The 14785-nt window shown below is 51.2% G+C and overlaps 1 protein-coding gene across 3 annotated transcripts; it reads right to left on the bottom strand.

Annotated features, from left to right (window-relative positions):
- Window positions 1–2961: 2961 nt before the first annotated feature.
- LOC132071118 (uncharacterized) lies at window positions 2962–14358 on the bottom strand. Of its 3 annotated transcripts, none has more exons than XM_059468449.1 (10): window positions 14131–14358; window positions 13683–13722; window positions 10510–12663; window positions 8652–9704; window positions 7034–7090; window positions 5990–6090; window positions 5624–5688; window positions 4894–5045; window positions 4650–4802; window positions 2962–3554 (listed from the first exon to the last, which is right to left on the bottom strand). In XM_059468449.1, the coding sequence occupies exons 1-10, from the start codon at window positions 14254–14256 to the stop codon at window positions 3229–3231; spliced, it is 4227 nt and encodes a 1408-aa protein (XP_059324432.1). In that variant the 5' UTR covers window positions 14257–14358; the 3' UTR covers window positions 2962–3228. The 3 variants fall into 3 exon arrangements, with proteins under 3 accessions (XP_059324432.1, XP_059324433.1, XP_059324434.1); XM_059468450.1 differs by having other exon boundaries at window positions 6035–6090; XM_059468451.1 differs by lacking the exon at window positions 10510–12663.
- Between the last annotated feature and the right edge of the window lie 427 nt (window positions 14359–14785).

The following is a 14785-nucleotide window of genomic DNA, read 5'->3' as shown; positions in this document are numbered from 1 at the left end:
CCAGGAGCTGCAGTGCCAGCAGGGCAGGGAGGTGATCCTGCCCCTCTGCTCAGCCCTGGGGAGGCCAGTCTGGAGTGCTGGCTCCAGTTCTGGCATCCTCAGGACAAGAGAGACCTGGAGCTCCTGGAGAGGGTCCAGCAGAGGGGACAGAGATGGGGAAGGGACTGGAGCACCTCAGCTCTGAGGAGAGGCTGGGGGAGCTGGGCCTGCTCAGCTGGAGAGGAGACACTGAGAGGAACCTCATCCATGTCTGCCAGTGCCTGCAGGGAGGGGCCAGAGCATGGACCAGCTCTGTCCAGAGGCACTGGGACAATGGGGAAGTTCCACCTGAACATGAGGAAGAGCTTCCCTGTGCAGTGCCCGAGCACTGGGACAGATTGCCCAGAGGCTGTGGAGTTTCCCTCACTGGGGATAGCCAAGAACCACCTGGACACCATCCTGTGCCCTGTGCTCTGGGATGGCCCTGCTGGAGCAGGGAGGTTGGAGCAGATCATCCACAGTGGTCCCTGCCAGCCTGGCCCATCCTGGGATTCTGGGATATCAGCCCCTCTCAGTTCAACTGGGAGAGCAGGAAAAGAGGGATGGGCTGTTCTTAAACCCAGCCTAGAGTTCATGAGGCAAAACAGTTTCTTTAGACATACTGGAAAATAAAAAGCAACACTATTTGGGACTGAAATGTTGGATTTTTATAACAGGGAAAACTACTGCTCACAATGGACTTGGTCCCTAGCTCTGTCCTGCTGTTTCACACACAGATCACACACATACCTTAGGTGCTCCCAGTAAAAGCCTGACATTTCTCCCAGGCACAGCCCTGAGGGGTAGCTGCTGTCACTGCACACCAGGAAAGGAGGGGGCAGCATGCCATCTCCACCTCCTGCATGCACCCAGAGCCCAGGTGGACCTGCTGCTGCCCTGGGTTTGGCTGCAGAAAGCCCTGCCCAGGCACATCCCTCTGTGCCCTGTGCATGAGCAGCAGCAGGACATTCTGTCTGGATGAAAGCTGCAGGGAAAGGTGAAACAATGGGAGGATCATCCATGGGTGATCCTCATCCTTGGGTTACAGAGCAGACTGCAGCTGCATTAAAGGAGCTGGCTTCCAACAGGGGAGCACAGTGTGAGGCTCACCTTGCTCCTGGGAAAGCTGGGAAGAAAGCAGAAGCATCCATTTGCTTATTAGTTGCTTGGCTTTGGGATCCAAACCTTACCTGACTGGGAGAGAGAAGAGTTAGCAACCTGAAGAGCCCCCAAGCCCCCTTTGTGGATCCAAGAAGGGAAAAGGGGAGATGGTGACTGACCAAATCCAAGACCAAGGTAATGACAGTATTATTTTAGCCCCTGCTGCTTGTCTTTGATCTCAGTGAGGAAACAAGCACACTCTGTGCAAACACATTAATGGTTTCCCTCTCTTTACAATGGAAAATTACACCCACTTACCTGCCTCCTAGGGGGATGTTTGCATTTAATTCTCTGCTATTTACAAAATACTTTGAAAACCATGCATAGAAAACGGTTGGTAAGAGGTGATTGCTCCACATATGCCAAAGGAAACAATGGTCAGGGTGTCTTCAGGAGATGCATTTTTCTCTGTTTCACTGCCCAAACCTGGATGGCGTCAATGCTGAAGCGAGCTGCTTTTGAGAGTGAGTGCAGGGAGGCACCAGCTCTGCCTCGTCTGTCTCTGCAGGCCGAGAGCCCCAGCAGCTGATTGGGATGAGCCTGGGAGAGCAGCACAGCCACGCCTCGCCAGAGGGACACAGAGAGTGTTTGTTCCTTTGTCACCTCAGTGCAAACACCGTGCTCTCATCTGGCTCTGACAACACTGCCATTTACAGTGCCCCAATCTGTGCTGAATCAATGCTTCGGCAAATCCATCCCCCTCCACATTGCAAATGCTGCTTCTTCAGCAATTCAACAGCTGAGATAAAGGAAGTGCCCGTTGCTTTTTTTCTTTGATTTTATTTTTTGGTTGGTTGGTTGGTTGATTTTGGGGGTTTTTGGGGAGGGGGTGGGGTGTGGTTTTGTTTTTGGTTGGGATTTTTTGGTGGTTTCAGAGTTGGGGGTTTTTTGTTTGGTTTTGGGTTTTTTGTTTTTGTCGTTTTGGGGGTTGTTTGTTGGTTTTTTGTTCTGTTTTGGTGGGCTTTTTTTTGTTGGTTTTTTTTTTTTTTTTTTTTTTTTTAGTTTTTTTTTTTGTTTTTTCGGGGGGTTGGGGAGGAGTATGGAAGGGAGTTATCCTAGAGAAACACCCCAGGACCTCTTTTGACTCCTTCGCCAGCATCCTCACCTGCAGACAAACACAGCAGGGCCATTCCCAGCCTCTTCTAAGCTGACGGTGCAGAGCAAACCCTGAGCTGGGCATATCCCTGTGCAATTCCGCTGCCTTCAGCGCACACCTCCAGGGCACAGAGCTGCCCGACAGACGCCGGAACGCCATCCCCGAGAAGCGACTGAGGCAGGGATCCGCAACCCGGCCCTTCCCCTTCCCTTCCCGGCTTTCGGAGGCAGAGAGCTCCCTCCAGTGGGGCGCCTGCCACGCTCCGTGCCGCTTCTTCCCGGGGAAAGGGGGAATGCCCATTGAAACCCCCTTTAAAAAACGCAGTTGCCAGGCTCCAGCTGCGGGACAGGCTGGGAAAGCAGCTGTGCTTTATATCCGGCCAGGCCGAGGTGATGCTGGGATTTTTGCAGCCAGCATCCAAAAATGCTGCAAGCACCAAAAATGCCGTTCCCGTCACTCAGTGAGTGAGTGCCCACCTGCCATAACCTGAGCAGGTTTCTCACCAAAATTAAGTCAAGTTCTGGAGGTGTTTCTCAGCCAGGCTGGAAGAAATACCCCACAGATCCTCAGGCCATGCCAGGGCTCCCCACAGAGCTCTGCCTGGAGGGCAGGAGAAAGCAGGTAGCACTGAGCACAATGCAGAAAAATTTTTAATTTCATATTAAGGACCAAAACATCTTACTTCCTTTTTTCTTTAAAAGAAAATAAAGATTTTAATTTTCCTGTGCGGATCTCGAGTAGAGTAAATGATCAGATGTACAGCAGTGTGAAGCAAACATTTTGTTCCCCAAGCTGAGCAAGCACTAAAAATATTAAATTACAACATGAGGAACACTGTTGTGGGATATTCATGGTCCATAAAACACAGCAGAAGGGTTGGCACAGCCAGGGGTTGTGGCAGAAACCCGGGGAAATGCAGGAGTGCCTGCACAGGCCACCGAGGCCCGGCCCCCTCAGAGTGGGGGAGGCTGCTCTGGGAATTGCTGTCCCTGTCCCGCCTGGCCAGGGGGGACACGGACATTCCAGAGCCACTCGGGGGCCCTGGCCCGCAGCTTCAGCTGCAAGGGGTCAAGCTGCAGGCACTGCCCCAGGCTGTGCAGCTCCATGGCTGGCTCCTCCACAGCCCTCACCGCTGGCTCCTCGGGCCTTGGGCTCCTCCTGGGGGCCTGTCCGCACAGGGCCGTGACACAGAGGCCACCAAAGGCCACCAGCAGCACCAGGCCGGCCACCAGGGCTGCCCCCACCAGCATGTCAGCGTGGCGGAGGAAGGTGCTGATCCCTGCAAGAGAAAAGCCATGGGCTCATCCCAGTGCCCACAAAGTGCCCCACATCTCCTCTGGGAAGTTCAGCATGGCCCCTGGCCCCCTCCAGGGACCCTCACACCTGCCTCCAGGCCCGAGCACATCTCCCATGTCCCCTCCATCCCAGGGACATATATAGACCAAGAGCCCAGAGCAGCACAAGGATGGTGCTACCCCAAAAGAACTCTGTCAGAGCAAAGCCATTGCCAAAGCCATGTGCAGCTACATGGAGAATAAAAGGTCTGCTGCTGTTCCCATCCAGGCCTGGAGAGACCCTCCCCATGGCCCAACAGATAAAGATGGAGTCATAAAATTACCTGTGTCAGAATATAACAACAACCAGCTGATCTGTACAGGTTTAGACTACTCAAATTGTTAATTAACTTGGAGTTGGTAGGATGGGTGAGAAATTATATTTGGCTATGAGCTCACTTTAAGGTTTAAGCCACTGCAGCAGTGTTGAAGTAGTTTTGGTACAGCAGCTGCAGTGTTTGGAGCACATATTACAGAATATTGCTGTTTTCCAGCCTCTGAGGCTCCATCACTCTGCAATTGGGTTGGATTAGCCACCTCTGATTATAGTCAAGCACCACATGCCATCTGCTGAGCCTTGTGTCAAAGCTGGAGTAAACACCAGGAACATCACTGCCCTTCTTATCAAGATCTACACAGGGTGACAGGAGACCAAAGGGCACCCCCAGGAGCCACCGGGTTTCCTGATCACATCAGTTACAGCAGAGGTGCCTCATAAACCACCCCTTACCACATTTTGCTTATAACTTAAGGGCTCACATGTGCCAGGTTGCAGCCCCGATGCAGAGAAAGCAGCAGGCTGGGGGAAGGGAGCCTAAGGCTCACGGAGAGGTTCTATTCCCAGCCCTTGCAAAGGCATTCCACACGTGGCAGGGACACCTAGAGCCGCCACTCACAGCACACACCAGCAGAGGGGCAGGACCCTTGGCTAGGAGAGAGCCCCTTGCCCTGGTGTGCTCACTCCCTCCAGCGGCTCTCCCCACTCAGGGCAGGGCAGCAGCAGCCCGGGGAGGGAGCAGAGCCGCAGTCCCATCCCCTACCTGCCCGGGGAGCGCGGATGCAGAGCGTGCCCGACTTGGTGGGAGAATGGTCCTCGTAGCCCTGCTTGCAGCGGCACAGGTAGGTGCCCACGCCATTGAAGCACTCCGCCTCCTCCCCGCAGAGGCCGAGCCCAGCCTGGCACTCGTTCACATCTGTCGTGGGGAATAGATGCCCCAAGTCAAGTCAGGCTTGGCATTATAAGGGTTTATCCCAGGAAAAAATAAAACAAAGTGAAGCACCCACCTTCAACGAAGAGTGAAACAAGCTGCAGCTTCTCCACACCCACCGAGGTGCCAAGCAGCTCCTCCAGGTGGGAGCGCAGGAGCAGAGACACATTCCTGTCCTCTGGCTCCAGGTGCAGCCAGAAGGTGAGCAGCAGGTTGGCATCACTCGTCCTGTGGGCAGGGGAGAGCCCAGGGTGAGGCAGGAGGAAAAAAACATCACTGCAGGCCCAGCTCTGACAGCCCATTTAGGCCTTCCACCCTTGGCATGGGATCATGGTGCTGCAGGCTCTTGCAAGGATGATCTGTGCCAAGAGGCAGCTTTGCACTTGGACCATGGGGAAAAGGAAAGCCCTGGAGTGGCTTCTCATTGGGAGCTAAGCTGAAATGATCAGATATTTATGTAAAGTGAATTATAGTAGCAATCTGCAGTCCCAGATCAGCCTCTGCTGACAGCTCCCAGCTTTCTCCAGCAGGCACTGGCAGGTGAGATTATCCTCATTTTCCTCCAAAGTTTAAATCCATTTTATACCTATATAGGTCCCAAATAATACTAAACACCAATTTTCACCATCTTTCCTCTAGAAAACTTTTTTTTTCTACCTTCAGGACAAGTTACAGATCAAGGAAGAAGAACAGACACATGTCTCTTCCTGGGGAAGGAGAATGAGAAGCCAACACACTGCTGATCCAAGGAATATTATAGGTTATAGCAGCCCCCTGCCAAGCCAACAGCACAGCATTAACCCTACCTTTTGACATCCTTTAGTTTTATTTCACTGACTCTATTGGCAGAAAGCTTCAGGTTCTTCTGGATCTACAGAGGAACAGAGTGACCAGTGCTGATTTGATGTTCAGCCAGGAGGAGCACAATGGCAAACAGATTCTTTTCTCACTGTAACACCCCATCTTGCTCTCCCCCTTCACAAACCCCCTGGGATGCAGAGATGTCCCATAGCCATAGCCCACTGCTCTGAGCCCTTTCTTCAGAACAATCCCAGTTGTTTCCATTTGCTTAGCTACAGGTCATCTCCCCCAAACATAAAAGCCCAAAATGCTCTCTTCTACACGAAGATTTGGGACATCCCATCTGCTCTTCTCCACCTCCCCACACTTACATGATCCTTCAGAGATTCAAGGAGACCCTTTTGGACCTCACTTACACCGTGAGGAATCCAGTCCTTGGGTTTGATTTCAGCAGTGACTTCAAACAGCACATCTGCCAGAAAACACAAGATCCTGGCATGTTCAAATGCACCTAATACAAACAGGCTACCTAAATGAGTTAGTCCTTAAACATCAACACCAGGACAGCACCATGCCTGTGCAGGTCAGTGCCACAGGGTATTTCCAGGGGCTCTGCATCAGGTAGGACAAGTTGACTAACAGGTGAACACAAATCTTAGTTAATGCTTGTTGATGAACACTAGAATTGATCTTTCAGTGAAAAACTGGCACAAAGCAACATATCCAATACATATCCAATCACATTCACATGCCTTTAGCCCTTCTCTTTCCCAAAGGGATTGTTATAGTTATTGATGGAGCCTAAAAGCCAGTTTCCCTTGGAATCCAGACTGGCACAGACTTGTCACTTGGCTGTTTAAAACCTATTTGTTCATCAATATTTCTCCCTGTTCAGAGCTGAGGATCCTTCTGTATTGACTCCTTTGTGCAAGCTGTTTCTGTGGCTTGCTGGGCCATACAAACCCTGCATTTATATTGTTTAGTTGCTCTCCCTTAAAAGAGTTTCCATCTCTCCCTGGCCTGAGAAGCAGGATTTCTGCATATTTCTGATCCTGGTAGTCATGGGACATTCATTGGAATACACTGGAGGAATTGAAGTTCATTCACCTTCATTCATCTTAGAAAAACCTTATTTAAATAGCCAACAAGTATTGCTTGGACTTAAACAAGCCAGCATGTATGTCAGGGTTGGCACCTAAACTCAGGTTTCTCCAGGGGAGACACAAAGTGGCCAAAGCACAACTGTGGGATTGCAGTGACATCTTAAAAAAATAGCCTCTTCAGAGTGGTTACTGCTCAGAAACAACTCCCACTGCTTTCTAAGTGTAATGAGCAGGTGGTGTCCAGCACAGCCTCAGCAGCTCCCTGGGCTTAGGGCACTGTTTTAAGGCACTTAAAAACTCTGCATGGCTCACCTCCAGGATGGTGCTGGGACTGCAGTCCTGTGTCATTCCCCACAGATGATATCAGATCTGCCAAAGCAAGGGAAAGCATCACGCTGCTATCACTGATGCACCAGTAAGGGGGAGGGAAAATATGTTAGGTCTGTGTCACTTTGCAAAAAGACTGCCATGTTCCAGGTCCTGCCTCTGTTCTTCATTCTGAAATTAAATGACAGGCTCTGAAGACAATGTCTTCTCCTCTACAGTGGAAAATGCTCTTTAGAAAGAAATCACCCCAATAAACCTCATTTCCATTTCTGGAAGGAGACAAACTCTTATTTCTGTAAAACTACCAGAGCTGCCTTGGATCCCAGTGGAGCAAAACAGCTTGGGCATTACATGCCAGCAAATGCAAAAAATCTGAGTAAAATCTCCAACAGCAGAGCTAGAACAGTTTGGAGGTGAGGAAATACCATTTGAAAACATCTGCTTTCAGGCAGAAATTAAAACATATCAGTAGCTGAATATTTCCTGTGTAAGTGATCTACCATCAACTCCTAAACTTGCTTAAGAGACAAAGGATTTTTCTAACCTTTCTCCAGCTTCTGGAGCTCAAACTTAGTGATCATGCCTGGGAGCACTGTGAGAGGCTACCGAGGAATCAGTGCAAGACAGAGCTGTTTAAAACCAAGACAAGCACTCCCAGTCTGCTTTGGGGGTGAAGTCACAGCTGGGAGGATGGCTCCTCCATGGAAAACTCAGAATACCTGGATTAGTAACCAGCCTGTCCCTATGATGAGTAGCATAATCCCCTAGATGCCCATGTTAGAACTGAAAATCCTGTGATGTGGGATCTCAGCACCTCAGGATGGAGGTGCAGAGTGGCCGAGAACACCCTTGGGGGGCTCGGGAGTCCTGGAATGTTGCCAGAAGTGTCTGGTGGCAGGGCTTTGATCCTACACAGGAAACGACACCTGTATGAGGATGGGAGGATTTCACTGGGTGTATGGTGAAGGGATAAGTTAATTACAGTGTAAAACACAGGGTTTAGGATTTCTGTACAGGGGGGTCTAAAGAAGTAAGATGGAGGAATTGGGGCATGTCCTGTTCTTCTTCTTCTTCTTGGCCTCCATCTTCTGTGGTGATGGTGGCACTTTGGGATTGGTTATTACTAGAAGTGCACAGGTTAATAAGGGTAGAAGGTATTGGGGAAAAATGATAAATATTGTACACGTAACTTCGGGTATAAAGATAAGTGACCGCCCCGGGGGCTTGCAGTGTGCTCATGGCTGGCTTGCTGTGCAGACCTCTGTCGGGCTGAAAGAAAATCTTTTAGATAAACAATTAATAAACACCGAGACTGAGAAAAGATCAGAAGTCTCTTCTCGTCCTTTGAAGCGTCGGCTCTTCAAGGCCATCCCTGGGCCTTTCCAGGCCACCTAAACAGCCGAGAAATCGACACTGTGTCTTCTCAAGTCCCTCCATCCCTGCATACAGGAGTCAAGAGTGGTACCATATAGCCCAGCTGAAGGTAACAGCCATGTCTGCAAATAAAACCCCTTAAGAGAGTGGTGCATCACTGGAGGTGGATATTGCACATTGTCAGGTGCAATTACAGTTCAGCCAGTAATAACCAAAAAAATCACCTTACCTAAGATTTCTTCAGTCCTTCCTCCCAGAGGCACCACATCAGCAGCAGTCACACCAGGAGATGGGTAGAGAGGTGGTTTTGTGCTGGTGCTCAGCGGTGGCTCTGCCAGCTCTGGTGTCTGTGTGTGATGTGCAGCAGCTGCCACTTCTGAGGGGCTGCCACTGGCAGAGACACCTACACTGCTGCTGGGCATCTCTGAGCAAGGGGAGCCAGCTAGGTGACATGGGACCACAGTGACCAGAGCTGTCCCAGGGGACAGCTCCAAGGCAGGTGGCTCAGCTTTGCCCCCAGTGTCCTGCCCAGCTGGAGCTGGCTCCATCAACATGTCACCTTCAGCTTCTCTGCCCTTGCTGCCTCTGTCCTTAAGGTTCTTTTCCAGCCTGGTTTCATCCTGACCACGCTCACTCTGGTTAGCACCAGACTGATCATCTTCCATGAGATCAGGAGAATGTTGGCCCATCTCTTCTGGGCTCACAACGCCAGGCTGGATCCTGCCACCAGCAGGTGCAGTGGGTGGGCCTGGAGGAGCTGTCAGCATGGACAGCAAACCTTTGGTCTCCACTGTCCTCCAGCTCTCATTTTTAGAGGTCTCCTGGACAGGCTCCTGGGGAGCTGCTATGGTATCATTTGAAGAGTCCACAGCTTCAGAGTCTCTGAATACATAGTACTGTCCTCTAAAATACCTGTATTCATGGCTTCTGGAACCACTCCCTGACAGCAACAACACCTGCACCTCGGTGGCTTGTGCAGCAAAGACCAGCGTGCCTCGGTTGTGGCAGGCAAACACCACTTTGGTTTCCAAGCTTGACGAGACCCCCTGGAAGATGATCCTGTCCTGGTTGTTGCCACAGCCATCGCTCCCCTGGAACCCTTGGACATAGATGACAATGTGCTTCTGGGGGCCTGCCCAGATGGTCCAGTTGCACCAGATATTGGCTTTAATGTCCACGTGCAGCGGGAGGTGGAACAGGCCAGAGCCATCCCGGAGGACACGGTGGCAGCTCCTGATGGGAAAGAACTCAGTTACCCAGGGAGGGCCCAGCTCTGACACATCTGCAACACAGAACAGAAACATGCAATCAAAGGTCATTATATTCACAAATTATATCACATATTACATTTTATATTCTATATCAGACTTTTGGGAGTCTGCAAACTTCCACAGGAGAGGCAGCATTTCAGACTGCAAGATTTTCGCATTTCCTGCTGCAAGATTTCTGTAGTTTCAGCCCCTGGAGCCACATATCCACACTTCAGCTGGAGCTAAGCCTCTGTGAGAGGCTGCATGAAGCAGAGCCAGTGCCAGCCAGCTCCAGGATGGAGCCAGCACTGGGCAGGCCAGTGAGGAGTCCTCCCCTGAGAAGAAAGGAGTGGCTGAGGCAAGGTCTGATGAACTGACTGCAGGTCCCATTCTCCTGCCCTTCCAGAGGGGAGGAGGTGGAGAAACCAGAAGTGAAGTTGAGCCCAGGAAGATGGGAGGGATAGGGGGAAGCTGGTTTTAAGATTTAAGTTGATTTCTCATTATCCTACCCTAATTTGATTAGTAAGAAATGAAACCAATTTCCCATTTCTGTTTTTCCCATGATGGTAGGCTGTCAGTGATCTCTCCCTGCCCTTATCTCACCTCACAAGCCTTTAATCACATTTTCTCTCCCCTGTCCTGCTGAGGAGCAGCTTTGGAGGGCACCTGGTGTCCTGCCAGGGTCTCAGAGAGTCCAGCCCAGTTGTTCCCAGACAGCAGATTAGGATTGCCAGGTGGAGACTGCAGGTGAAAGGCACAGCCTTGCCCTTGCCCCACCAAATAGTTTTAACTTCTAAAGATGACTTGTGCCAAGACACAAAGTGCTGGGACACCTACCAGCATGTTTCCCTTGCTGTCCTCCTGCCATCTGGGTGTTCCTGGCTACACCAGAGGGCTCCCAAGGCTTTTGGTCTCTGGGCAGTGCTTCTCCCCATGGAGCTGCAGGCAGATCAGGGTGTGCAGGAGTGGTGCTGAAGGAGGCAGCTGTCCTCTGCCCTGCACCCACTTGCACAGTTTCTGTGACTCCCTGCATTTCAGACCCCCTGGATATGGAGACAGAAGCTGGTTTGTCACTGGCAGCACTGTCCTGATGCTGCACAGGCACCTTTGGGACCTCTCTGGTATCCGACAGAGAAGCTGGTGTCACCCCAGAGCCTCTGCTGACATGGCCCTCAGGCTGAGCAAGCCTCACAGCAGGCCCTGGGACAGTGACAAAGACTGGGGAGGGACTCCTGGCCATCAGGCCCACAGAAGATGTGATTTCACCTCCCTGTCCCAGCACCAACTTCTGCTTTTGCTTGCCAGGGCCAAGGCATCTGGAGGACCCATCTGTGCCCAGTTCAGAGGCTGCTGATGCATGGCAAGGTGGTCTAGGGGAGACCATCTCCTGTCCTCCTGGGCTAGCTGGGGAGATGTTCCTTTGCCTGAGAGTGATGGTGTCCCAGTCCAGAGCAGCTGGTGGAGAGGGTACCATGGGCAGAGACTCCACTTGTGGAGGAAGAGGTGCTTCAGGAACTAAATCCAGAGAGCCAAAGCCTGCAGGGACAGGCACTGTGGAGGAGATCACTGGCACAGGGATGGCTTCTGTCCCCAGGGCAGGCACAGGTGTCAGAGGATGCTCCAGCCCTGTTGCCAAAGCAGGTGCAGCCAGCCCTGGTGCTGTGGGATGCAGTGCTGTTCTCCTCCTGACAGCTCCCCCAAAACTTCCCAGTGGGAAAATATCCATGAGCTTGGTATGCTGGAGGCCAGTTGTGCCTAGCTCAGGTTTAGGCACAGACAAACGCCCCGAACTGCTTTGGCTTCTGTCAGGAAGGGACTGCAAGTGATCCCTGGTGACCATGTCAGAGGGGCTCCTCAGGCTGGGCACCAGGCCCTTGGTGAGGCCATCAGCTGGGACACTCAGCAGGGCATTGCTTCCCTCCTTCTCCAGGCTGGCTGTGCTGAGCTGGCTGTCCCTGCTGGGATCTGTGCCCTGCTGGCTTTGTCCTGTGCCAGGGGACAGAGGCTCAGAGTGTGCAGCCAGGGCCAGGCCTGTTGGTCTAATGGTAAGCTGCAGGTGGCCCAGACCTTTTGGCCTCAGGGTAGGGCTCAGGACAGGCTGGCTGCTCTCCAGACTCACCCCTGCTGGCTGCCAGAAAGGTTCTGCTCCCTGGAAGGCACCAAGCACAGGAGTTTCCAAAGGCACACTGTACACAGGAGCAGAACTCACAGCACTGCCCTCACTCACGGAGGGATTCTGTCCCCAGGTGTCCTGAGCTGCAGTGGGGATTATTCCCTCAGGTGTTCCTATGCCTGGAGCCTCCAGCAGCTGAGACCCCAGTTCAGAAGGAGCTGTTGTTTCCAGAGCCTGTGTCCTTGCACGTTCACGTGGGAGAAGCTCTGTAGGCCTTCCCACAGCCGTGGTGTCCACAGTGATCCCTCTTCCCTGCATCTGCTCACTGCTCAGCACAGTGCTGCTGCCACGTGTGGCTGCAAAGCCCAGTGCACCCCTAAGGTTTCCAACCCAGCCAGACTGAAAACCACCACCTTTCTTTTGCAGTTTTGGAGCAGAAGTTCCAGAAATTGCACCATCTTTGGAGGAAGAGGCACCCTGCTGGTCTTGGAAGATGTAGTACTTCCCTTTAAATCCTCCATCTCTCTGGTTTGGCAAGTACCTCTTCAGCAGCACAACATGGACAGCCTGAGCAAAGGTGGCAAAAACATGCATCTCCTTTTTCCAGCAGGCATAAACAACACTGTTTTCCACCAGGGAGGAGACTCCTTCAAACAGAATTTTGTCTTCATTTTTGTTGCAAGCATCCTTAGTGATAAATCCCTGGATATAAATGATGATGTGCTTCCTGGAGCCTGCCCAGATTGTCCAGTTGCACCAAAAGCTTACAGGGAAATCAGCATGGAATGCTGGAGGAGAAAACGCCCCATATTTGTCCTTCAGCACTCTGTGGCAGCTTCTTATAGGCACATAGGCCAATAACCAAGGAGATGCCAGCTCTGGAAGACAAGAAGCAGCAACCAAGTTTCCCCCCATTTCCACTTTCAAAGAAATTATTACCATCTTTATTTCCAGAAATTATCTTCAGGATCCCTTTCCTCCCCATTTTAGTACCTCCTGTTCACATTTGCCTGCCAACATTGACAGCCATGAGTGGGAAACCATGGGACAAAGCCCTTGGAAAGCTGGAGAAGCCCCGGCCACCACCACCTCCTGCTCCATGGCTGTGCCCCCACAGTCCCAGAGCAGGGCACACCCATGCTTTGAGCCCCCCATGGCCATGCAGGAGCACAGAGGTCCCAGGAGAGCCACACAGAGGGTACCAGGGAGGCTTCTCCTCTGCAGGGTCAGGCTGTTTAGGGAGCAATCTCTTTGGTTTAAAGGGCTCAGCCAAGCCAGAAGCCATTAGAGCCCCAACATTAATATCACCCCAACATTGGTATCGCCCCACAGCACCCAAAGTGGAAAGAAGCTTTCCTTAGGCAGGGAAAAGCAGTGTTTTCCAAAACCACTTTCTCAAAGCCTGAAGAGTGGCAAGTTCAGGACAGATTTACCCTAGAGGAGCACGCTTAAAGTTTGGGTTGGACTTTCGCCACTTGTTTTAATTGCTGCAGTGCTTTGCTCCTGCCTGCAGGACCTGCTCTGTGGTGGGGACTTGGCAGCCAGAGGACAGTGGCACAGGTTATCTCCTACACAAGCAGTGGTTTTTCCCTACCCCAGCACTCAGTACTGATCAACCACATCCCAATCCCTCTCCACACCACCCCACAGTCAGATGGTCGCTCCTGATTTTCCACACTACTCATTGGTGGTTTAAAGCACCCAACAAGTTCTGGGGGAACAGAAAAAAAAAACAAAACAAAAAAGCAAACCCAAAACACAACAACAACAACAACAAAAAAAAAAAAAAAAAAAAAAAAAAAAAAACAGAAAACCATACAATGAAAAAAACAAACAAAAAACTAAACACAAGCAAGCAAACAAAAAACCAGAGGCTGATCTGAGAACTAATTCTTACCTGGTTTAGCCTCCCAATGTTCCTGAGAAGATCCCCTTGCCTATAAACAAAGAAAAGAGTCCAATTGCAGGCCCAAATACCAACTCCCAATGTTTATAACACTGCTCAGAGAAATGCCAACACCAGCCCAGTGGGAAGAGAAAACCAAACCCAGCCTGGTGGGCTGGGGTTTTGCCTGCACCTGGACTGAGTCCCAGGGTCACATAATTTACACATAATTTATGTGATTATAAACCCTCTCCCCTCCCTACATCCAGAAGCACTGCCTGATTTGTGCTGTTGGACCACAAGCAATACAAAAACCAGCCCCAAAACACAGCAGGCAAAGACAGTCAGGCTTTAATCTCTCAGGGCCATGCAGAAGAGAGAAGGATTTGCAAGCTGGCAGGACAGCACAGCCAAGAGGGGAGTTTGCCACAGGGAACCAATCCCCCTGCCCCTCACTCACCCCTGCAGCAGCTGCAGCATCACAGCAAGGCCCCAGCATCACCCCAGGACCCTGCCCAGGGGCTGGCCCCAGCACCCAAGGCATCAAGAGCAGGGCCAGAATAAACAGGGAGGGCAAAGGCTTCATGGCAAGGGTTTACCAGGGGCACAACATCAAATAAGACAACAAAAAAACCCAAACAAAAAAACAACAAAACATACAAAAAAACCCTCCCTGTCTCCCCCTAAAATAATCCCTCAGGCAGAGCAAATGTGTGGTCACCACCTTTCCCAGACCCTCTCCAAAACACATCCCTGCAGCAAAGGGCCTAGCCTGGCAGCCCACTCACTCATATAGGGCCCTGCTTCACCAGTGCCAGCAATTAGCTATTAGCAATTAGCTAATCAATGAAATGAGGCCAGCTAGAGCTTGTTAGGGACAGACTTGTCCTTTCAGCTTGCTGCCCAAGTGTTGTTTCTGTGCTGGGTATTTGGGTAAAAAACATCTTTCCATTTATAATGTTCTAACCTGAAATTAAAGTGGTGCTGATACCCCTATGTGACACAGAGCCCAAGCTGCTTGTTTTCTTATAAAACAAAATAATGTTCAACTACTAGAGTGGGGGAGAAAAGAGTCCTAATGTAAAAGTGAGTGTTTTCATCACAACATTTTATCC

This window comes from Ammospiza nelsoni, chromosome 3, assembly GCF_027579445.1.
Source record: "Ammospiza nelsoni isolate bAmmNel1 chromosome 3, bAmmNel1.pri, whole genome shotgun sequence".
NCBI lineage: Eukaryota > Metazoa > Chordata > Aves > Passeriformes > Passerellidae > Ammospiza > Ammospiza nelsoni.
The sequence above is the reverse complement of the archived record's forward strand: the minus strand, read 5'-3'. Positions and strand labels throughout refer to the sequence as shown.